Source organism: Melospiza melodia, unplaced genomic scaffold, assembly GCF_035770615.1.
Source record: "Melospiza melodia melodia isolate bMelMel2 unplaced genomic scaffold, bMelMel2.pri scaffold_18, whole genome shotgun sequence".
Classification (NCBI taxonomy): domain Eukaryota; kingdom Metazoa; phylum Chordata; class Aves; order Passeriformes; family Passerellidae; genus Melospiza; species Melospiza melodia.
In genome coordinates this window covers 5,189,455-5,213,627 of record NW_026948525.1, presented here as the reverse complement: position 1 = coordinate 5,213,627, position 24,173 = coordinate 5,189,455, and the positions used below count along the sequence as shown (strand labels likewise).

The 24,173-nt window shown below is 54.2% G+C and overlaps 1 protein-coding gene across 1 annotated transcript; it reads right to left on the bottom strand.

Annotated features, from left to right (window-relative positions):
* Positions 1-519: 519 nt before the first annotated feature.
* On the bottom strand, positions 520-23,131 carry LOC134433340 (serine/threonine-protein kinase pim-1-like). The gene is given in 7 exon segments (XM_063182197.1): positions 520-626; positions 869-1,045; positions 1,661-2,027; positions 2,232-2,282; positions 2,405-2,578; positions 2,581-2,620; positions 22,950-23,131. Coding segments are annotated over 7 exon segments (1,098 nt in total).
* Positions 23,132-24,173: the final 1,042 nt, after the last annotated feature.

The following is a 24,173-nucleotide window of genomic DNA, read 5'->3' as shown; positions in this document are numbered from 1 at the left end:
TAAGGGGGAACCTTTGGTGCCCAGCTGTGCCATGCCCAGATCTGGGAGCAACCCCCTGCCTGTAGACTCACCTGCAAATTGGACCTGGAGCCTGGCTTTGAAGAAGGTGCCAGAATCCAAGTCCATCATCTTCAGCTGGCCAGGCCAAGGAAGAAATTATCATCCTTGAGGTTGTCCTTGGTGTCTCCAGCAGCAGCCCCATTTGGAACAGCTTCTCCAGGGGCTCCTTCTCCTTCCCTGGGGTCAGACCAGGCTGTCAGGGCTCTGCCTAGGGCCCCAGCCATCCATGAACCATACAAACAAAACCAGAGGGATGGCGGCCACCAGTGCTTGTCACACCGGGTCTCCAGCTCAGCTCCAGCCCAAGAGCTGCATGCTCCCTTCTGCTGACCCCTGCTCGGAGCTACAGGCAGGACAAAACCAGCCTGGTTTGCTTTGCCACTGATTGCCAAGAGATGCGTGGAGCTGGTACCTGCTAGGTCCCTGGATCCAACTGTGCATGTGGATTTCTTCAGTCTTCTAGGGCAGGGAAACACCCTTCACCCAAGGATGACAGAAAAGCTCTTCTAAGGATGGCCTGTCCGAGGGTTGCATGGACAAACACCTCTTAATAACATCTTGGCACTCTGGGGAGAGAAACCAGAAATCACCAGTCAGTTGGAGAAGTTGCCCTCCTGTTCCCATGCCCAGGTCATGCTGGGTGTGACCAGAGCTGGGCCTAAACTTCCCCATGGATGCTCTGTTTGGAGGACAGCAGGAGAGCAGGACATGTGCCACCTCCTCAGCAGCTGCCAGAGTGGTTTGCCCATGAGCCCGCTGCTGTCTCCCAGCACTGGTATTCCCCCCGTGCCCAGAGATGAGGATCCACCTCGAGAGAGCCATCGTGGGAACAAGATTCGCCCCCGGATGATCTCCTGGCCCCTCCTGAACGGGTGCTTCCCCATGACCAGGTGGCACAGCAGGAGGCCCAGGGACCAGATCGTGGCTGCCTCGCCGTGGTAGCGTTGGTGCTGGATCCACTCTGGTGGGCTGTAGGACAGGGCTCCTGTGGAACACACAGACACAGCTCAGCAGGGGGTTGCTGCTGCGTCCAGAGCCCGGCCCCAGCATCCCTGGGCATGTGGGGGCTGCCCCAGAGGCACACGGGGTGAGCACTGCCCTCTCGCCAGCACCTGGGACTTGTGCACAAACTCGCGGCTGGAAAAGAAGCCACTGGACTGGAAGAGGGCAGCACAATCCCTGGGAAAGCCCAACCATGACACACAAAGGAAAAACCCACTCAGTAGTGGAGAAAACCCACTCTCCTCCCCACCCGCATGGCCCCCAAAAATGTTAATAAGCCAAGGTGAACAAGGAGAGCGGAGCAGTCCAGCCCTTCCTTGCCTGAACACCAAACCATCCGGGGAATGGGGTCAGACCCCCCTCTCTGCTGCCCCCATGGGGGTTTGTGTTGGGCTGGCTGCCCCAGCTCCAGCCCCAGCCCAGGGCACAGTGGGTGCTGAAGGCTGTCAGCAGGGCTGGGAGCCGGCCGCCCTCACACCCCACCCAAATCAACTCGGCTCTAGCATCAATCCCATCCCGGCTGCAATAGGGGGAAGCCCCAGTGCTGCACCCAGGCTGGGCCACGAGATGCCCAGGAGCACCCCCTGCGAGGCCTCACCTGCAAACTGGGTGTAGGCTGTGTCTTGGAGGAAGGCGCCACAGCCAAAGTCGATCAGTTTCAGCTGCCCGCTGGCCAGGTCGACCAGGACATTCTCAGGCTTAATGTCCCGGTGCAGGACCCCGCAGCTGGTGCAGTGCCGCACGGCCTCCAGCACCTGGCGGAACAGCTCCCGCGCCTCCTCCTCTGGCAGGAACCCCCGCTCTGCCAGGAAACCAGAGAGCTCCTGGCACCGCTCCGGACGCTCCAGCACCAGCAGGAAGCTGTCGGGGAGCTCAAGCCACTCCAGGAGCTGAATGACACCGCCACAGCCACAGGACACCTTGGCCAGCAGCACGATCTCCAGGGGTGCGCTGGTGCCGTCGGGCTGCGGGAGGAGCACGACGCCGTCAGTGGGGCCGAGGCTGTGCCAGGGCTCTGGGAGCCCTCAGCCAGGCCGGGATGCTCTGCATGCCCCGCTCAACCCACGCCCGCTCTCCCCGCAGGGCTCACGGCGTCTCCCACCCTGCCGGGCCCCGGCTCCTCGCCGCCCGGCACGGCCCGGCTGCTGCCGCTGGCTCCGCTCACTCACCAGCTCGCCCCAGTGCCGGATGCGATCCCTCGGCACGCGTTTGATGGCCACCTGCGAGCGAGGGAGAGCAGCGGGCTGAGCTCGCCGCCCGTCCCGCCGCACCCCGACCTTCTCCTCCTCCTCCCTCCTCCTCCACCCCCTCCGCCTGCGCCGCCGCCGGCCCCGCCGCTCACCGGGGCGCCGTCCGAGAGCCGCGTGGCTGCGAAGACGCTGCCGAAGCCGCCGCGCCCCAGCAGCGATCCCAGCCGGTACCGCTCCTGCAGGGCCTCCTGCGCCTCACCTGCGGGCGGGACGCGGCTGTCAGCGCTCGGCCCGGGGCCAGCCACGGCCCCCGAGCGCTCCTCACCCGCCCCGGGCCCGGCATCCCCACCCGCCCCCGACCCCGGCGGCTGGGGGCCGAAAGCCGCGCTGCCAAGCGGCGGAGCTCGGGCCGGGGAAGCCGCAGCGGGAGCGGCGGGAGCGGCCGCGCCGCGGGTGTGCTCCGCGGGCCCCGGGAGAAGCCGGGGCCGGGGCCGGGACTGGACCCTGCGTCGGGTCCGGGGCCGGGCTCGGGCCAGGCGGAGCCGAAGGGCGGCGATGCCGCCCCCGCACCAGGCACTGATGCCCGCCCAGCAGCGCCACCGCCAGCACGGCCAGAGCCGGGTGGAGGCGAGACCGCGGCGGGACGGCCGGGACCGGGCTCGGGGCAGCCCCGCCCGGGGCCGGGGGCGGGCCGGGGGCATGGCCCGGCCCATCACGGGGAGAGGGAGGCGGGGAGAGGAGAGGGACGCCGGGCAAGGGACCCCGAGAGAAGGGTGCCCGACAGCGGGAAATGGAGAGAAAGAGAAATAAAGGGACAAAGAGAAAGAGAAAGAAAAATAGGGGAAAGCGTATTTTGAATTATCTGTTTTGCTGCTCTCGCCGCTGCTGCTGACGCTGCCGCCGCTGCAACGTAAGCACCGGGGCCGTTCGTCCCCGTATCCGTTCCCCGCTCGCCCCACGAGCCCCACGTTCGAGCCCCGCGTGCCCCGGGGACAGCCCCTCCGTCTGCCCAAACACGGGAACTTTGCAGTGCTGGGCCCAGATGCAGAGCCCTGACTCCTGCACTCTGGCACAGCGATCCCCTCGCTTGCTGCTGTGCATTGTCCTTGCTGAGGGTCAAACATTGTCGGGGCACCTTCCCCTGGGGAAGGATTCCTACCTGACCCGAGCACTGCACTGACACCTCCAGTGTTGCTTTCCAGTAAAAACAGGGGAAGGAAAACTGTGTGTGGCTCATGGTATTTTAGAGTGTCGAAAAATCACTAAATCATCGATCCTAGAGGTGAGATGCATCTGGAATTACTGGATGCAACATAGAAAAGGGGAGCATAGAAATAAATAGAGGAAAACACCTTGGATTGTTTCTTTTATTTCACATCTGGAAAGCTGTTTCAGTTTTCCAGGAGTCTTCTCCTGTCTGCTCTTCCCAAAAATCTCTCATGGAGAACAAGGTCAAGCTTCTGTCCCAAGATTTGCCACCAGGAAATTACGCCACTGGTGAAATTTTCATTGTGACTGTTTGTGCTGGCTTAGGGCAAATTTGGGGAGGAAACCTCCTAAAGGGGTCTGTCTAGAAAGCAAGTTCAAGCGGCCCCTACCCCTACTAGTTCAGGAAAAGACTTCCCTTGAGAAAAGTGAAAAAAAAAACCCAGTTTTTTTAACGAGTAAAGTATTCACAAGCATGAAAAATGAATAATATTAAATAAAATCTCTGACAGTGCTGAAGAGATGGCAAATTCAGAAAGTCCTTTTTTTGGGTTGTAGTTGGCTCACTCGGTCTCTCCTGAGTCCCTCTGCTGCTGGAATGCAGCGTCCCAGAGCTCGGGGGGCCACAGGTGTGAGCTGCAGGTGTTTGTCTGGGTTTTCAGTCCAGAGCAGGTTTAAACAGTTCCAAGAAAAAGGAAAGTCACAGTCCGAGGAACTTCTCTTCCTGAGGTGGCTGAAATCAAATTGCTGGACCTTGGCTGTGAAGGCATCGGGAAATTTCCAAATCTGGGCACTGGCGGTCCCAGCAAACACCAGATCATGGTGGCGCTGGAGCCAGAACCTGAAGATTTCCAAACTTTGGCTTTCTGTGCCAGCAAATCACTGGGCTTGGGCTGTGCCAGCACCAGGAAGTTTTCAGATCTGGGCGCTGGCACTGCCAGCAAACACCTGATCTGGGTGGTGTCGTTGCCAATGACAGAAATCTGCCGGATTTGGGCTCTGCTGGCATCAGGAAATTTCCAAATCTGGGTTCCTGTGCAGGAAACACAAGATGTGGGCAGTGCCAGACCCAGCAGCAGGAAGTTGCCAGGTTTTGGATTTCTGCGCCAGCAAATTGCTGCACTTGGGCTGTGTCAGAATAGGGAAATTTCCAGATCTGGGCACTGGCAGTGCCAGCAAACACCAGTGAAACCTTCTGGTCCTCGTCTGCACTGTTGACCAGTGGTTTCCCTGAGAACCAGCTCTGGCAACTTTACAGACAGCGACTGCTTTCATCTCGTTGTCTGGAAACAGAACTTTACTGAAGGCAAACACAACAAACAGGACAGCGTACACAGTACAGAGAGAGAAGCAGAAAAAGGCCTGGGTCCAGGGTCTAGCAGGAATATTTATACATTTATTTATGGGGAGGGGTTAAGGTGGGATCTGAGGGAAGGATCCAAGAGGAAGGAAGGATTAAGAATATTACAGTTTTTGCAGTATAAAGTAACCAATGGTAGCAAAGAGAACTCAGAACTTTCTAGTAACAATTGCATAACTGAACAAGAGGATCATGGGCGCGAGCTCCTGCTGACCCCAACTAAAGAGGGCCTTAAGCCGAGGTCTCCCTCTTCTTTTAAACCAACCCCAACACACCAGATCTGGGCAGTGCCGGGTTTTGGCTTTCTTTGCCAGACAATTGCTGCATTTGAGTAGTGCCAGCACCAGGAAATTGCCAGATCTGGGCACTGGCGGTGCCAGCTAACCACAGATCTGGGTGCTGCCGGTGCTATCACCAGAAAATTGCAAGGTTTTGTCTTTCTGTGCCAGCAAACTGCTGGACTTGGGCTGTGCTGCCACTGGGAAACTGCTGGATCTGAGCACTGGCAGTGCCAGCAAACACCAGATCTGGGTGGGGCCAGCACCAGGTATTTGCAAGGTTTTGGCTTTCTTTGCCAGAAAATTGCTGGACTTGGCTCTGCCAGAACAGGGAAATATCCAGATCTGAGCACTGGCAGCTAACACCAGGTCTGGGCACCTGTATTGGCATCAGGAAATTGCCAGATTCTGGCTTTCTGTGCCAGCAAATTGCTGGACTTGGGCTGTGCCAGCCCTGGGAAATTTCCGGATCTGGGCGCTTGGGCAGCAAACACCAGATCTGGGTGGTGTCTCGTAGTGTGTTTTTATACTTTGTAATACTTTGCAATACTTTTGTTTTTGAATCCCCGTATTTTTCCCAAATGGTTCATCCCAGATGGTACCTCCCTCCCTTTACCTGTATAATCCCTTTCCCTTGCTGAGATCATCCCCAAATCCCCACCCTGGCTCTCTGTCAATCACCCAGCATCCCATCCCCTCCGTCTAGAAGCTTTGGTCCAGGATGTCGAGTGATTAGCCAGCGGCCGGGGGTCAGTGCCCCAAACCTTGCCCCATATGCTGTCCTAAATGTCTGTCCCCCAGTCCCCATGCCTTAGGGTCACTTATTGGTTAGTATTGGCAGGGACAGTGTGTGTGCCAGGGACCAGCAGGGAGTGGAGCTCACTGGGCACAGGCCTGGCCAGGGTGGGGTCACCCTGAGATCAGGGACTGAATGTCTGCTGTGAGCCAGGAGAGCTCTGCAGCCCAGGGACACAGCAGGCACAGGGAAAGGGGTCTGGGCACTGACTCCTCTGACCCTCAGGGAGCTCCCCCAGGAGGATCCAGGGCAGCCCCGAGCCCCTCTGGCAGCCCTGGAACAAGGCAGGCACCTCTGAGCCCCTCCATGGCCGTGCAGAGCCTGTGTGGGAGGGGGTCAGTGCAGGGAGCACCATCAGCTGTCTCTGTGTGCCAGGCTGAGCAGCAGAGCCCAGCAGAGGCACCCAGGGCCCCAGGCAGCACAGCCCCCGTGCTCTGCGGAGCAGCAGCCCCAGCTCAGGCTCTGGGGAGCAGGGCAGGGGCTGCAGCAATGGCTGCTCAGGCCAGCGCAGACGTGTTCCCCTGGGAAGGGCTCTGGGGGCAGCTGGCATGGGCCAGGAGCAGAGCAGGAGCCCGTGGGGGTGCAGAGGAGCCCTGGCAAGAGGCTGCCCTGTCCCTGGGCCAGCAGGAGCTGCCTGAGGAGCCCTGGGGCCAACTCTGCGCTGTGCTGGGCAGCAGGGCTGGCCCTGGGACAGCAGGAGCTGCCCGAGCTGAGCATCTGCTGAGCATTCCAGACACAGAGTGGCTGTCCCTGACCTCCAGGGCCTCCAGTTCCTGCTGCCGGGCCAGACCTGACTCTGCTGCTCTGCTGGGCTGGGGCAGGGCCAGGGGCAGGCTGAACTGGGCGGTGCCACGGAGAGGAAAACAATGGAGCCTGTCCCCACAAGTCCCCACAGTGTCAGAATGGTCTCCATGGATCCATGAGGGCTCACAGTGTCACAATGGCCCCTTAGTTCTATGGAGTCCCACAGGGTCACCATGGTCCCCGGGTTACACAAGGCACAGCAGTGTAACAAGGGCCCCTTGGTTCTGTGGAGCCTCACAGGGTCAGTTTTGCCAGTGGGCAGAGTCAGCACCAAAGACACAGACTCCAGCTGAAGAAATTGTGTAATTTATATGATGTATGTCTGCAAAAAATTACAAAAGCAGAAGCTCAGCAATGCACCCAACCATCCCCACCAAAGACTGCCTGCAGTGATTAAGAAAGATCCAGCAGCATTTACCCTCAGGCTTTACCATCCCCCAGACCCACACAGCAGCTGGGGAAGCTGTCACAGCCAAGGGCTGCAGAGCCACTCCTGGGCACTGGGAATTCCTGCAGGTGCCTCCAGGCCCAGGTGAGGCTCCAACCCCGCTGGGAGAGGGCCCAGCTCTGATAGTGCTGAATGAACAAACTGACAGCACTGCTAGAGTGGCAACATCTGCTTTCATGCTCCTCTTGGGTCCCTCCCAAAGCCTGGCCAGAGCCCAGGAGGAACCAAGGGAGGTGACTTTGATCCTTCAGCCCCAAACAAAGCCAGATGGGGCCTTGTCTGATTTTTAAATACAGAAAGATAAATCCACATTTCACCCATGAACACTTACGGAGATCACATTGCTAATAATATTAGCAATATAAATATAAATTTATTAAGATAAATTCATTAATGAGCAGACACAAATATAACCTTTGCTTGGAAGGTTCATCTGGAGCTCAGCTTTGCCTCAGGGCCCGTTGTTCAGGCCTCAGTCAGGGCCTGGTGAGGCCTCAGTGCTTCAATCAGTGCTTTGACCTACAGATGAAGTGCAACCTTCAGAACAATTTCAATAACACCGTTTAGATTTAGGTATTAGGTATAAAGGCATTGCCTCTTGTTCTTCAATTAAGTGCTGTTCAAGTTCATTACTCAGAGCTATAATTTGCATTCCTTTTAAAACATGCCTAATTAGTTGCTATTCTCTGTTCTTTATCAAATGCCTCTGATTTTTCTTGAGACTGTGTCTCTCTTTAGACAAGTCTCAGTACTCCATTTCCAGCACAAGGTGCCACAACAACTCTAACATTAAATCATAACACACCAAGTGCTCACACTGCAATGATCACAGTGACTGCCGCAAATTTATTTCACAGCAGCCTCTAATTTGGGAGCCAATCCCACCAGGAAGAATTTTCTTCCTTCTGCCACTGTTCTCCTGATCTTTCTGTCGAGGTGATTCCTGATTGTTGGACCTCAAACCGAGCACTGATAGACATTCCTGCCACATTCCTGTCCTGGAATAGCCCAGGTTCCTCCCTGGCCAGCAAGCAGATAATCCAAGGCCGTGAGGTTCTGCAGAGCCCCATTTGTGTTTGTTGGAGCTCACAGCATGTGCTACTGAATATCTTAACAGCATCACTTATTATTTCTTCTAATAATTGATTTAGCTCATTAATGTAAATTGGGTGCAGCCATGCAGGGGGTTTCCATTTCCCCATGGGCCATTGTTAAGGGCATGGAGCAAATCTGGGACAGGTTCCCATCTCCTCATTTTTTCAACTGCTCCTTTAACAACCCCTTCACCTGTTCAACCAGTCCTGCAGCTTGTGAATTGTCTGGGATATGAAAAACCCAGTAGTCTTAATCACTGCATTTTTCACAGTAACAGACAAAGCATTCCACATCACAGCATCAGCAAATCCTATAAAAATAGCAAATTTCATCCCTTCCTTCTTTATTCCTTGTATACAATCTCACTAAGCTTACCACTGACATTTGGGTCTTGGCCAGACCTTTTCTGTGGGGTTTTCAGTGTCACAGGGAGCGGCTAAAGCTGGCATATTATATTTGTCAGCCATATTTCACTGGGTCAACTTTTAATTACATAGATAAAAATATAAATTACTGTCTTATATATAACTATTAAAATCAATTATAGGTATTGTTATTGTTATTGTTATTACTAGTAGTAGTAGTAGTAGTAGTAGTAGTATTGCTATTATTATTAAACTTGCACAAATGAACCTGAGCTCAAGATTTGAACCTTTTGTCACTCTGTGTGGGAGTATTTCAATAACAGTTTTTCCTTCTATTGGTGCTGTTAATAAAATTCACCCTCGTCTGCCCAAACCCACAAGGTCCTTCCCTTTTCCATGTGCAATTTTCGGATGCATTTGAAGACATCCAGGGGTTCAGCCTCTTTAATCCGACTGCCCCACTGCTCCACTGGGGCTCTGACCTCAGCCCACTCCAGAGCCAGGGAACTCCAGGGAAGGGCTTCCCAGCTGGGAATTTCTGATGGCACTGATTCCTCACATTTACACTGAACAAGTGACATTTTGTTGGCATTTGGCCAGACTGTGCCAGTTTAGTTTTACCAGTGGGCAGGGTCAGCACCAAAGACACAGACTCCAACTGAAGGAATCAGTGTCATTTCCTGCAGTTCAGAGCAGCAAAGAATCACAAAAGGAGCAGCTCAGCAATGCACCCAACCATCCCCACCAAAGATTGCCTGCAGAGATTAACAAAGATCCAGCAGCATTTACCCTCAGCCTTTACCATCCCCCAGACCCACAGAGCAGCTGGGGAAGCTGTCACAGCCAAGGGTTGCAGAGCCACTCCTGGGCACTGGGAATTCCTGCAGGTGCCTCCAGCCCCAGGTGAGGCTCCAACCCCGCTGGGAGAGGGCCAAGCTCTGACAGTGCTGAATGAACAAACTGACAGCACTGCTAGAGTGGCAACATCTGCTTTCATGCTCCTCTTGGGTCCCTCCCAAAGCCTGGCCAGGGCCCAGGAGGAACCAAGGGAGGTGACTTTGATCCTTCAGCCCCAAACAAGGCCAGATGTCTGATTTCATGGCCTTGTCTGGCTTCTAAATACACAAAGGTCAATATATGTTTCACTAATGAGTGGCTACATCTATCACAGGGCTAATGACCATGCATATTTCATTAGGGAGCAGATACAAAGATAACCTTTGCTTGGAAGGTTCATCCAGAGGCCACCTTTGGTTCTCGCCCCCGCCTCTCTGCTACCCCCACCCACGGGGGTTTTTGTTGGGCTGGCTGCTCCAGTCCTGGGCAGAGTGGCTGGCAAAGGCTGCCAGCAGGGCTGGAAGATGGCTGCCCACCCAGCCCCGCTCTAATGCAACTCAGCTGAAGACTCAGTGCCCTGACTGGCAGCAAAAGGGAGAATTCCCGCTTCCACAGCCAGCTTGGGCTGGGAGATGTTGGGCCATGAGATGTCAGCAGCGGGAGCACAGCCCTGCGTGGGCTCACCTGCAAAGTGAGTGTAAACTGTGTCTTGCAGGTAGGTGCCACAGCCAAAGTCATGAGTTTGCCTGGCTGGTGTCCAGGTCAACCAGGATATTCCCTGGTTTGATGTCGCGGTGCAGGACCCCGCAGCTGGTGCAGTGCCGCACGGCCTCCAGCACCTGGCGGAACAGCTCCCGCGCCACCTCCTCGGGCAGGAACCGCCGTGCCCGAATGAAACGCTGCAGGACATGACACTGCTCTGGCCACTCCATGACGATGTAGTTGGGGAGCCTGAGCCACTTCAGCAGCTAGACCACACCAGGGAAGCCAGTGGACACCTTGGCCAGCAGCACGATCTCCAGGGGTGCGCTGGTGCCGTCGGGCTGCGGGAGGAGCACGATGCCGTCAGTGGAGCTGATGCCGTGCCAGGCCTGGGGAAGCCCTCAGCCAGCCCGGGATGCCCTGCGCCCTGTGCTGGCCCCACGCCTGCTCTCCCTCGGGGCGTCCTGCCGTCTCCCACCGTGCCGGGCACTGGCTCATCCCCGGCAGGCAGCCTCGGCTACTGCCGCTGACTCCGCTCACTCACCAGCTCGCCCCTGTGCCGGAAGCAGTTCCGTGGCACCCTTTTGATGCCCACCTGCAAGCCAAGGGCAGCAGCGGGGTGAGCTCGCCGCCAGCACTGCGAGCCGCATCCTCCGCCCTCCTCCTCCTCCACCTGCAACCCCTCCGCCCTCCTCCTCCTGCATCCCCTCCTCCTCCGGCCCCTCCTCCTGCGTCCGCCGCCGGCCCTGCCGCTCACCAGGGCGCCGTCCGAGAGCCGCGTGGCCGCGAAGACGCTGCCGAAGCCGCCGCGCCCCAGCAGCAAGCACAGCTGGTACCGCTCCTGCAAGGCCTCGTGCGCCGTCCCTGCGGGTGGGACGCGGCTGTCAGCGCTCGGCCCGGGGCCAGCCACGGCCCAAGAGCGCCCCTCACCCGCCCCGGGCCGGCCATGCCCAGGCCTTCGCTCCCGGAAGGCGGCACGGGAGGCTCGGGGCCGGCGGCCGCGCTGCCGAGCGGCGGAGCTCGGGCCGGAGAAGCCACAGCGGAGGCGGCGGGAGTGGCCGCGCCGCGTGTGTGCTCCGCGGGCCCCGGGAGGAGCCAGGGCCGGGACCGGGGCCGGGACTGGAGCCTGCCTCGGGGCCGGGGCCGGGCTCGGGCCAGGCGGAGCCGAAGGGCGGCGGTGCCGTCCCCGCACCAGGCACCGATGCCCGCCCAGCAGCGCCACCGCCAGTACAGCCAGAGCCGTGCGGAGGCGAGACCGCGGTGGGACGGCCGGGACCGGGCTCGGGGTAGCCCCGCCCGGGGCCGGGGGCGGGCCGGGGGCATGGGCCGGCCCATCACGGCGAGAGGGAGGCACGGAGATGAGAGGGACGTCGGGCAAGGGACCACGGGAGAAGGGTGCGCGACAGTTGCAAAGGGAGAGAAAATTAAAGAGAAAGAGGAAGAAAGAGAGAAAGAGTATTCAAAACTATCTGTTTGCTGATGCCGCCGCTGATGCTGCCACTGCCGCCGCTGCAACTGAGGCACCGGGGCCGTTCGTCGCCGTGTCCGTTCCCCGCTCGCCCCACGAGCCCCACGTTCGAGCCCCGCGCGCCCCGGGGACAGCCCCTCCGTCTGCCCAAACACGGGAACTTTGCAGCCTTGAGCGCAGGTGTAGAGCCCTGACTCCTGCACACTGGCACAGCGATCCCGTCGCTTGCTGCTGTGCATTGTCCTTGCTGAGGGTCAGAAACTGCCGGCCCACCTTCCCTTGGGGAAGGATTCCTACCTGACCCAAGCATTGCACTTACATCTCCAGTGTTGTTTTCCAGTACAAACAGGGGAAGGAAAACTGTGTGTGGCTCAAGGTATTTTAGAGTGTCTAAAAATCCCTAAGTCAGCGATCTTAGAGGTGAGGTACATCTGGAATTACTGGGTTGCAACATGGAAAAGGGAAGCACAGAAATAAATAAAGAGAAACATCTTGGATTGTTTCTTTCATTTTCATTTTGCTTCTGGAAAGCTGTTTCAGTTTTCCAGGAATCTTCTCCTGTCTGCTCTTCCCAAGAAGCTGTCCTGGAGAACAAGGTCAAGCTTCTGTCACAAGATTTTCCATCAGGAAATTATGCCACTGGTGCAATTTTCATTGTGACTGTTTGTGCTGGTTTAGGGCAAATTTTGGGAGGAAATCTCCAAAAGGGGTCCATCTAGAAAGCAAATTCAAGCGGTCCCTCCTCCTACTAGTTCAGGAAAAGACTTGAGAAAAGTGGGAAAAAAACAGTTTATTTAACAAGTAAAGTATTCACAAGCATGAAAAATGAATAATATTAAATAAAACCTCTGACAGTGCTGAAGAGATGGCAAATTCAGAAAGTTCTTTTTTGGGTTGTAGTTGGCTCACTCGGTCTCTCCTGAGTCCCTCTGCTGCTGGAATGCAGCGTCCCAGAGCTCGGGGGGGCGACAGGTGTGAGCTGCTGCCGGTGTTTGTCTGGGTTTTCAGTCCAGAGCAGGTTTAAACAGTTCCAAGAAAAAGGAAAGTCACAGTCCAAAGAAACTTCTCTGCCTAAGCTAGCTAAAACCAAATTGCTAGACCTAGGCTGTGAAGGCACCGGGAAATTTCCAAATCTGGGCACTGGCAGTCCCAGCAAACACTAGATCTGGATGGTGCTGGAGTCAAAACCTGAAAATTTCCAAAATTTTAGATTTCTGTGCCAGTAAATCACTGGACTTGGGCTGTGCAGGCACCAGGAAATTTCCAAATCTGGGTACTGGGGCAGCAAACACAAGATGTGGGAGGTGCCAGACCCAGTAGCAGGAAGTTGCCAGGTTTTGGATTTCTGTGCCAGCAAATTGCTGCACTTGGGCTGTGCCAGAATAGGGAAATTTTTGGATCAAGGCACTGGCAGTGCCAGCAAACCCCACATTTCAGGAAGGATTGGATCTGGACCCTTCCCTTCCTTTCCCTTCCCTTCCCTTCCCTTCCCTTCCCTTCCCTTCCCTTCCCTTCCCTTCCCTTCCCTTCCCTTCCCTTCCCTTCCCTTCCCTTCCCTTCCCTTCCCTTCCCTTCCCTTCCCTTCCCTTCCCTTCCCTTCCCTTCCCTTCCCTTCCCTTCCCTTCCCTTCCCTTCCCTTCTCTTCCCTTCTCTTCCCTCCCTCAACAAGGTGCCAGAGGGGCTGGACAGCAGCCAGGCAGAAAGGGACCTGCAGGGACTGATGGACAGCAGGCTGGAAATGAGCCAGCAGTGTGCCCAGGTGGCCAAGCAGGCCAGTGGCTCCTGGCCTGGATTAGGAATGGTGTGGCCAGCAGGAGCAGGGCAGGGATTGTTCCCCTGTGCTCAGCACTGCTTGGGCAGCACCGCAAGTGCTGTTTGCAGTTCTGGTGCCCCCAATTTAGGAAGGACATGGAGGAGCCGGAGCGTGTCCAGAGAAGGGCAACAAGGCTGGTGATGGGTCTGGAGCACAAGTCCTGTGAGGAGTGGCTGAGGGAGCTGAGGTTGTTTATCCTGGAGAAGAGGAGGTTCAGGGGAGACAAGGCAGTGTCAGGGCACAGGTTGGACTTGATGATCTCCATGGCCTGTTCCAACATTGCTGATTCTGGGATTCTCTGAAATCACCCTTGGAGCAGTTGCAGGATGAGCCCTGGGCCTCCTCTTCAGAAGCTCCAGCAGCCCAGGTCCCTCAGCTTCTCCTGCCAGCCCCAAAGCCCATCCTGTCAGTCCTGCAGAGCCTCTGCAGCTCCTCCTCACTGCCCAGAACAGGGAGCCCCAGAGCCAGACACAGCAGCCCAGATGTGCCCCCCTGGCCTGGGGTGCCTCTGGCAAGGGAGCAGCACCAGGCATTGCAGGAGCCTGCAGACAATTCCTGCAGCACTTGCAGGATGATCCTGCTGCCCAAGGGACGTTCCCATGGTGCCAAGTCAGGAACTGCAATGGGGAGTGGGGCCAGAGAGGAAAGGGCAAGAAAGAATGGGCTGTTTGCAGAGCAGGGAACAGGGGTGGGCAATCGGAAGACATTTGTACAGGAAGAGGAAAGAAAGCAAAGGTGAAGCCAAGGAAATGCTCAGGAGAGTTTGGGGGTGGCTGCCAGGCAGCCCTGGCTCTGAGCAACAGCGTCTGCAGTGGGACAGGAAACTCCCAGCTGATGGGAACAAACTTTCTGGCTGACTGCAGAGGCCAGGACAAAGCTGAGTGGTTTCCCTGGTGTCCCCCAGCCCTTGCTGGCCCCAGAGGCTGATGGCATTTGTGCTCCCTCAGGTTCATGTCCCCACACCAACAGCATGGGGGTTGCTCCTGCCTGCTGTGTGCAATGCAAACAGGGGCTGCTGAGCCAGTGCTGCCGTGTCTGTGCCTGCAAGGATGGGGCAACTGTGTTAGCTGAGGGAGAGGCCAGGGCTGCAGAGGGGGGATGTTGTTGGCAGCTCCATCAAGACGCTCTGGGATGCTGCCCTGGGCTGTGCAGCGCACTGGGAATAGATCAGCCCCTGCTCTGCTGCTCCTTCCCATCTGCCCCAGGGCCCCTTGCAGAGCCCCAGCCATGCTGTTTGCCCCCAGCCTGCCCATGGCCAGCCTGGGCTGCTCACAGGGGTTTTCTGTGCTGAGCATCGGCCTGGGTGTGTTCTTGAGAGAGCCTGGGCAAGGAGCCTGGAGCCCCAGGGCCTGGGCTGAGGCGTCAGTGCTGCCCCAGCAGTGCCCATGGCCTGTCCCTGCTGCAGCCCCGGCACTGCCACCCCCAGGGCTGTGCCCGGTCCTGAGAGCACTCAGGCCCTACAGCAACACCAGGACCACCAGGGCAGCCAAGGGAATCTAGATAGCCCTGGCAGCTTTTGCCTGGGAGGTACCATTGGAAAACCATATAAAGAATTTTGGAGGTGGATTCTCAATTTTGGCCATGGATGGCTGGACTTGAAAGTGTTTTTTTCAATGGGAAGAAAAGAACGGGCCCCCAGTGTTTTGAAGGCACATGAGGGGTGGCCCCTAAGAGGCCAAGGCCAGCCAGAGCAGTCTGTCCTGTCAGGTTTCATATGGGAATAATCCTCGGATATAATCAAATTTGGGGGAGGAATCTCAATTTCAGCCTTGAACCCCTAGAGGAGAAGGACAGTTCTTTCCCACAGGAAGGAATGCACAGAACTCCAGGGTTTCAGAGGATGATAAGAAGCAACTCTCAACATGCCAAGGCCAGCGGGACCAGTCAAGCAGCCCCCAGGAGGCCCAGCCACCCAGACCTGTTCCATGTTCCTGGATCCTTGGGGCCCTGCAGCATCAAAATTGCCCCTTGGTTTAATGAGGCCCTGTAGGATAACCACAGATCTTTGTTTCCATGAGGCCCAGTGATATAACAATGGTCTCCTTGGCTCTGCAGTGGCACAATGGCCCCTTGCTTTCCATGAGGCCTTGCAGTGTCCAAATGGTTTCCTTCTTGCCATGGGACTGCACAATGCCACAATGGCCCCTTGCTTCCATGAGGTCACAGTGTCTCCAAATGGCCCCTTGGTTCTATTGGGTTCCCCAGGATCACAGTGGCCCCTTGGCTCCAGCAGGCCTGGATGTGTTACACTGGCCCCTTGTTTCCATGGGGACCCACAGTGTCCCAATGGCCCCCTGCTCCCATGAGGCCCTGGGATGTCACAATGGTCTCATCGTTTCCACGAGGCCCTGCTGTTCCACAATGGCCCTTGAAGTGTCACAATAGTCCCAGTGGATTCCCCTGCTGGTTCACAATGGCCTCCTTTGTTCTGTAGTGTAACAATGGTATCCTTGATTCCACCGTCAGAATGGCCCTGTGGTCTCATGGAGCCCCCACAGCCCCTTATGGAGCTCCACAGCCCTTTATGGAGCCCCACAGTGTCACTTTAATCCCCTTGAGTCCATGAGGCCCTGCCATGCTACAAGGACCCCTTGGTTATACAAGGCCCTGCAGTGTCACAATGGCCCCTTGGTTCCAGTGGTCCTGAAGTGTCCTAATGGTCTCCATGGTTCAATGAGGCCCCACAATGTCACAATGGACTTTTGGTTCCATGAGCTTTCGTACTGCCAACAACAGTCTCCTTGGTTCCACAGTGTCACAATGGACCCTTTGCTCCATGAGGTTCATTGGTGTAACGTGGACGCCTTGATTCTGTGAGGTTGTGTTAGTGTCACAATGATCTCCTTGGTTCTGGGGCCCTGCTGTGGCTGCTGTGTAACAATGGACCTGTGGTACCATGAGGTTCCATAGTGTCACCATGGTCCCTTTGGTTCCACAAGGCCTTGCTATGCCACAATGGCCCCTTGGTTCCATGAGGTTCTGTACTGTCAACAATGATCTCCTTGGTTCCACAGTGTCACAATGGATCCTTGGTTCCATGAGGAGCCTGGCCTCCCACAGCCCCTCACAGCTCCCCATGGCCCCTCATGGCCCCTCACAGCCCCTCATGGCTCCCTCACAGCTCCCCATGGCCCCTCACAGCCCCTCATGGCTCACTCACAGTTCCCCATGGCCCCTCACAGACTCTTACACACCCTCTCAGCTCCTTGCAGCCCCTCATGGCCCTTCACAGTCCCTCATGACTCCCTCACAGTTCCCCATGGCCCCTCACAGCTCCCCATGGCCCCTCATGGCCCCTCACAGCCTCCCACAGCTCATGGCTCCCTCACAGTTCCCCAAGACCCCTCACAGCCCCTCACTGTGGATGCTCTGGAAGAGAGAGAGAGAGAAACAGCAAGTGTTTCTCACAGCAGCATGTGAGAATTTTTAGGGTGTTGTAGGGATGTGATAACTTGTTAAGTATAAACAATCTGCAGGTGGTATTCTTCTACTTTGTCTTTCTGTTCTTCTCAAGCACAGTGTAATGTATTTTTGTTAACCAGCCAATCAAACAGAATAAATCATCTCACGCTATAGAAACCACAAGGTTCTCTTGAATAAAACCTTCTTTCACTCTCTCTACAAACTGCCTCCCGCCTGTTCCTGTGTCATTCTCGACTCAAGAGTGACACCTCACAGCCCCTCATGACCCCTCACAGTTCCTCACAGCCCCTCACAACCCCTCACAGTTCCTCACAGTTCCTCACAGCCCCTCACGGCCCCTCACAACCCCTCACAGCCCCAGACGCGGGGCGCCTCCCAGAGAAGGAGGAGTCGGGCCCTGCTTGTTTTCCTTTCATTTCAGTCCCTTCATTACAGCGACAAGTAAAGAAAGGCCGAAATGGAGCCTTTCCCCAGCGTTTCCCTCGGGGTTAACTGTGGCCTGAAGCTCTGTGCTGGCTCTGGCCCCAGCGCCACCATCCGTGCAGCTGCCAGGCCTTTGCTGTCCCCCCTGTCTGTTCCCTGTCCCCGAGTCCCGCCCGGCTCTGGCAGCAGCAGCATCCGCAGCGCAGGGGGCGCCGGCGCGGCCCAGCCGGGGCTCCCGGCCAGGAGCAGCAGCAGCACCGGCCCCTTCCCGCCTGCTCCTGCCTCGGCTCCCAAGGGCTTTTTCCAGCTCAATTCTGGAGCAGAGCAGCCAGCACCCACACACAGCCCTGACTGCTCAGGGCCCGACTGTGCTGCCCCGAGCCAGCCCTCAGAGGAAGAAAGGGTCGGATTCCAGAGCTGTTTACAGCACTGTTTTACTCACCCTGGGGTGGCAGCAGGAGGCTGCTGGTGCCTTTGCCTTGGGAATTGGGGATCATGGCTGCTCTTGCCACTCTTCTGCTTGCCACCTGAATTTTATCCATGAAACTGCAAGTGCCTCTTTCAGTTGGTGCTACCCACTGTGCTTTCATGACAGTGAAGTCAGTATTTTTGTCGCAGGCATAAAGATCAACAGATACTGGAATGCTCACCAACCTCAAGCTCTAAGGTGAGGGGAATTAAAGCCTCGCAGGCCACATTTGCAGTGCTCATACACAGCCCTGTTGCTGGCACTGATGAAATAGAATAAGCTGACAGAGGCCATCACAAAAATTGCCTCTGCAGTGTGGAATTAAACTAAAAAATCCACCAGGAGAAACAGAAACCAGAACTTCTCAACTCGCTTCATGGCTCCTTCCCAGCAGCAGGAAACAGAGATGCCCAGAGGTGTTTTGCAGTGCTGCTGCCCCCAGTTTACAGCCAGGCTTGTATTCCCTAACAATTCCTGGTACCACCTCCTGTTTTCTTAGCCTGGAACAGTAACAATGAAAACCTCACCAATGGCACAACTCCCCAATCCACCAGCAAAAGAAAAGACAAGTTGTCAAGTTCTCCAAACCTTTGTCCTGCTTTGCTGCAAGAGTCCTGCTGCAGGCACAGTGTGGAAAGCCAAGAGAAGCCGCAGGTGGTGGCACATCTTGTGACAGGAGCTCGACCTCATTCTCCAGGAAATGTTTTTGAAAAGAGCAGACAGGATTACAGAGAAGATTCCTGGGAAACTGAATCAGCTTTCTAGAAGTGAAATGAAAATGGAAAGAAATAATGTGAAATGTTTTCCTCAATTTATTTCTGTGCTCCCCTTTTCCATCTTACACTACTTCTCCATGCCATTAATTCCAAATGCATCTCACCTCTAAGATCAATGACTTAGCAAGTTTTAGACACTCTAAAATACCATGAGCTGCACAGTTTGCATTCCCCTGTTTTTGTTGGAAAGCAACGCTGGAGACACAAGTGCAGCGCTTGGAAGCCTGCAGGCAAGGAATGTGCCCCGGCAGTGTGTGACCCTCAGCAGGGACAATGCTCAGCAATCCTGCAGGCAGGGAATGTGCCCCAGCAGTGTGTGACCCTCAGCAGGGACAATGCTCAGCAATCCTGCAGGCAGGGAATGTGCCCCGGCAGTGTGTGACCCTCAACAGGGACAATGCTCAGCAATCCTGCAGGCAGGGAATGTGCCCCGGCAGTGTGTGACCCTCAGCAGGGACAATGCTCAGCAATCCTGCAGGCAGGGAATGTGCCCCGGCAGTGTGTGACCCTCAGCAGGGACGATGCTCAGCGGTGTTGCTGTGCTCGGTCTCCATGGAACCATGCCAGGAGCAGCTGCTGAGCTCAGAAGCCATCGCAGCCCCCGCCCTGCCCCAGAGCCCCTTGGCAGGGTGGGCTCCTGCCCTGGCTCTGTGTGCCAGAAGCCGGCAGCGCTGGGTGCAGGGAGCCCAGGGAGGGTGAGAAATGCTGGGGCACAGCGAGATGGGCGAGTGCAGCCGGCCAGGGCAGAGGAGCAGCATGCACAGGGGGCACAGCCTGCAGGACACATGGCCAGGGGGAGAAAACAGCAAACTTCTCAGGAGGGTGGAGAACAAACTTTTAGTTGCAAACTTCAGAGAATGAGGTATTTGGGAGATCTGAAACAGCATTGAATTACAGTAAATCACTTGACAAAGCACTGACTGAGCAAACTCTAACTTGTCCAACTTCAAGTTATCCAGATTTCGATAAAAGGAAGTCAGGAAAAGAGAGAGAGGGAGAGAGAGATCCACAGTCAGTCTTGGATCTCAGCTGCTGTGAGCTCCAGGGCCGTGGGATGTGTCAGTGTCACACCCGTGTCACAGCCTGACCTGCTCTGGTCCCTCTCTCAGGTGGGTGACTCCTGAGGGTGACTTTTGGGGTGCCAGGGGCTTGGCAGACAGCTTGGGGCTGGGCCAGAGTCTGCAGTGGCTGGGGTGGGACAGTGACCACCCCACCTATGCAGAACTCTCCCTGACCCCAAACACACACTGGAGATGTCTGGGGCCATTCATCATTTCTCTGCTTTCCAGCACTGAGGCAACGGACTCTGGCTACAGCTCTGAGCTCGTGCCCAAGGCCACCACCCCTGGCAATGGGGCTCCATGGAGCTGCTCTCAGGAAACCCCCAAGAGCTGGGGAGTGCCCCAAAACCACCTCAGAAATGTGAGATACCTCAAAATCTCTTCAGGAATGTGGATTATTCAAAAACTCACTCAGTAACAGGTTCGCCCTCCCTTCATCATCCCCAAACTCTGGCTGTCTCATTCCAGACCCCAGCCCACCTCCCCAGTCCTAATCCCAACCCCAACCCATCCCACTCCTCCTGGACATCAAGACGCCCTTCTCAAGCTGTACTTCCCCCATTTCCCACCTCCCAAACCCCATCCCACCCATCCTGCCCCACCTAATGCCCATCTCAACCCTCCTGATTTGAAGCCCACTTCACCCAATCCCCTTCCAACGCCATTCCACCCTGAGGGGCTGTGGAATCGAGGAATTCTAGGATGGGATTGAGTAGTTTTCAGTGGCATTGAGCAGTTTTGAGCTGACAGATCAATCCCTCTCGTCTTTTGGAGTGCCAAGAAATAAAGACAATTAAACCAAATACCCCAAACCTCCCCGCCATATCCTCCCAGATGTCTCCCAGAATCCAATATTTCCCCAAAACACAAGGAAAATGTGAGGCTTTAAATGCCTTTGATGAATTTGTTGACTTTTACTCCAACTTTCTGTGTTTTGAAGGGAGGAAGATAAATCAAAGATAATTAAAGGCAAAATAAAAGGAACACCAGCCACTTCTGACTGTATAAAAGGGAATGTGGGTCACCAGGGCTCTGACCATTGTGGGTCCTCTGATGAGGATGGAGTTGGAGCAGTGCATGAATCTCTTCCTGCAGTCGGGGCATTTGCAGGACTTCCCTTACCAGTACTTCCATTGGTGTCGGGTAAAGAATGACCGGTCTGAGAAGCTCTTCCCACACTGGGGACACTCGTAGGACCTCTCCCCCGTGTGGATGTGCTGGTGGGTGACGAGGGTGGATTTGTGCCTGAAGCCCATCCCGCAGTTGGGGCAGCAGAAGGGCCTCTCCTCTGTGTGAATTCGTTTATGTACAAGGAGGTGGGTGCTGGTGTGAAACCTCTTCTGACACTGGGGACACTCGTAGGGCCTCTCCCTGGTGTGGAACCTGTGGTGGACGACCACATTGGACCTGTGGCTGAAACTCATCCCACATTCCAAGCACTCGTAGGGCTGTTCCCCAGTGTGGATCCTCTGGTGGCTGATCAGGTTGAATCTCTTCCTGAAGCTCTTCCCACACTCCAAGCACTTGCAGGGCTTCTCCCCATCATGAAGCTGCTCTGGGGCAACCAGCTCTGAGCTCTGGCTGAAGCTCTGTCCACCTTCTTGGCACAGGGTGGGTCTTTCCTCCTCGGAGCACCCTGGGCTGGCTTTGGAGCCCATCCTCATGGGGGATTTCTGGGGATTTTCCTCCCCAGTGGAATTCTGCACTGTGGAGTCACTCAAAACAGCCTCTTCCACGAGGTTCTGCTGTGGGGATTTGTCCTCTCTGGTCTCCATCCTCAGCTTCTTCTCTGGGGGAGTGTCAGGATCCGTCCTAGTGGACAGACACCCTGATGGTTTGTAGGAATGATCTCAGGGTGCATAAACCAACACGGTACAAGGGGGTTTGCAGTGATAATCAAAACAAATGCAATTTTATTAAAATAATCACAGCAAAAATGCGATAGAGGGATTAAGGGAGAGAAAAAGATAGAGAAAGAAAGAGAGAGAGAGAGATCGGGGATATAGCTACCAACGCAGAGACAAAGTCTTTGGGTCCTTTGGTCCAGTCCAGTCGAGGTCCGCCTGCTACGCTGGGGAGATCTCAAAGGCTCTAGATAACTCAGAGGTTTTTATTACTGAAAATTGCGAGAGGGGGGAAACAGATACAATAGGGAACAGATGTAACAGGTAGTCTATGTTCTCAGCAGTAAATTAGAGGCATTGTTTTCTTGCTCCAGTGGTCAAAATCTGCAGGCAAACATCTTGTTTCGGTCAGCTTGCCTCCCCCACACACCTCCCCGGGCTGGGGGTTTCAGTCCCAGTCCTTGGAAGGAGCAGAGGGGCCTTTTTAGGAGTTTCATGTCTCAGTCCTTGGTGGAGAAGCTTCGCACATCTCCGTCTGTCTGTCACGGTGATTGTAAAACAGGTGAGGGTCCACCCAAAACTCAGGAGAAGTGCAGCCAGGCCGAGAGGTGGGACAGCTTCCAAAGCTGCTATTGTTGCAAACGGGGCACGGTGCCCTCTTCTTAGCATACAGCAAACACACTTGTGAAAACAATATCTTAACACTGAGCTTTCAGGTCTCAGGGCCTATGGCGTGTGACTTTTCTCCTTCAGAGCCAGATATAGACGGGGGGGTCTTCTCTTCAGTGGTCTCTCAAGGACGATCGTGAGGCAGATGAGGGAAAATTCTGACAGACTCTCACACGACCCCGTGACTCACGATTGTCTTGAAGGGATCTTCATCAGCAGAGCTCTAGAATGTCGCTGATCAGTCTTGCCGTACTGTCTCTGCTGGAAAAGCAGAGACAGTATGTCAGAGAGAAAAGAGAAAAGGAGGAAAAGAAAGGATAGGAAAAAGAAGGGGAAAAAGGGAGACAATAAACAAACATAATTAATATTGATTATCATAACAATTTTCACAAAGGATTAATTAATTAAAACAATATTCTTTTTATAACAATTTCAAAGAAATGGTTAAAACAATCACAAATAATCAAAAGCAAAGCAATAAAAAAATCACCATATAAGCATTAACCTTCAAATAATTTTCTAAAAGAATTCACTAAAAATCAAAAGCAATTTTCACAAAATCATAAAAGAAAATCTGGATTACTCTAACACACATATGCTTAATTCATAATTGCTTTGTGTCAAATGTCTTGGGGATTTCCACGGTGCAGGGGACATCAGCCAAATTGTGTGCAGCAACTATAGATATCATCAATCTTGTCAGCTGTTTCATCGTCTTCTAATTTGTAACTATTAGGATTGCTGAGAAAAATAAAACCAAACAGAATTAAAATCAAAAGGATTAAAAGGATAACAATGGGATGACACACACTGTTAGGACACTCATAACAGTAGGAGACCACCCAAAAAGAGTATCCTACCACCTGTGCTCAGCATCTTTCTTCACTCTTTCCATGACACGGTGTATCTGTCTCATGGTATGATGAACAGTCACCAGGGTCTCCTGTCCGCTTTCCTTGATCTTCTCCAGGATTTCAACCAAGTTCTGGTGGAGCAGCAGTTGTCTTACCAAAGTGAGATTCAGCTCAATAGGAGTAGGCATCAGTTTGTGAATCAGTGTGTAGTTAGATTGCCATAGGTAGTGAGAAGTGACTGGAGCTTCACAAGAAAAAATCACATCCTGAAATCCTAGTAAAGATACAAGCACAAAATTTTGAATGATTTTTAGTATCTACTATAACATTTTATATGAGCACAAAATCACAAATAATTCTAAAACATGCACATCTACTGTCTACGTATATAAGAACTGTTTCAGAAGTCTCATTAGGACAAATCTCAAAGTGACAGATATTTTGCTCTATGTCTTAACAAATGTCTTGAGCTATGATTGGATTGCTTTCACAGATGAACTCTTATTGTTCTCAGGCAATACAAGATTCCAAATTACCAGTTTGCCATTTCTTATTAATTTGACGGGCCTATTCCCTATGTTCAGAAAGATGGCTCAGTCGTAATTCAGTTCTAATGCTATAACAGGGAAAATTAAATGCACTAAGGTATTGCATATGGTTAACACGAAAACTGTGGCTGTATTTAAAATGGGGTCACAGGTAAAAATTCAGTAGGTTTCACCAGGATTGGAATTCTCTTTCAAAGTCAGTGGCACTGTCCCAAATTATTTTCTAAATTTGTGTGGGAAAAGTGCCTTCTTCACCTTCTCTTATAATTGAAGCAAAAACTGTCTGCATCTACAATTGTGTCTGGATACAGCTGAGAGCCAAAGAAACATTGTTTTGTGTAGCACAAAGTGCATCAATTATCAATTTGTGATCATTTACATTTACCTTCTCCCAATTTGGTAATATGTTTGATAGCAACCACTGGTGTGTTCACAAAAGCCAGTAAGAATGACTGCAGTGGTTGCTGTAATTTGATCAAATCTCTAATTGTGACAGCCAATTTATTCAAGTTGAAGTAATTTACATGTTATGTATAATATCATCACCTGGTGTTACCGTAAAGGGAAGGGAAAACATTATTTCTGTTGTCCATCACTAGTGTTATCATGGTTTATCAGGTCTTCTTGTCCCTCGGAGTTCTTCTGAAAAAGTAAACACAACAGACTGCCATGAAGAGGCAGA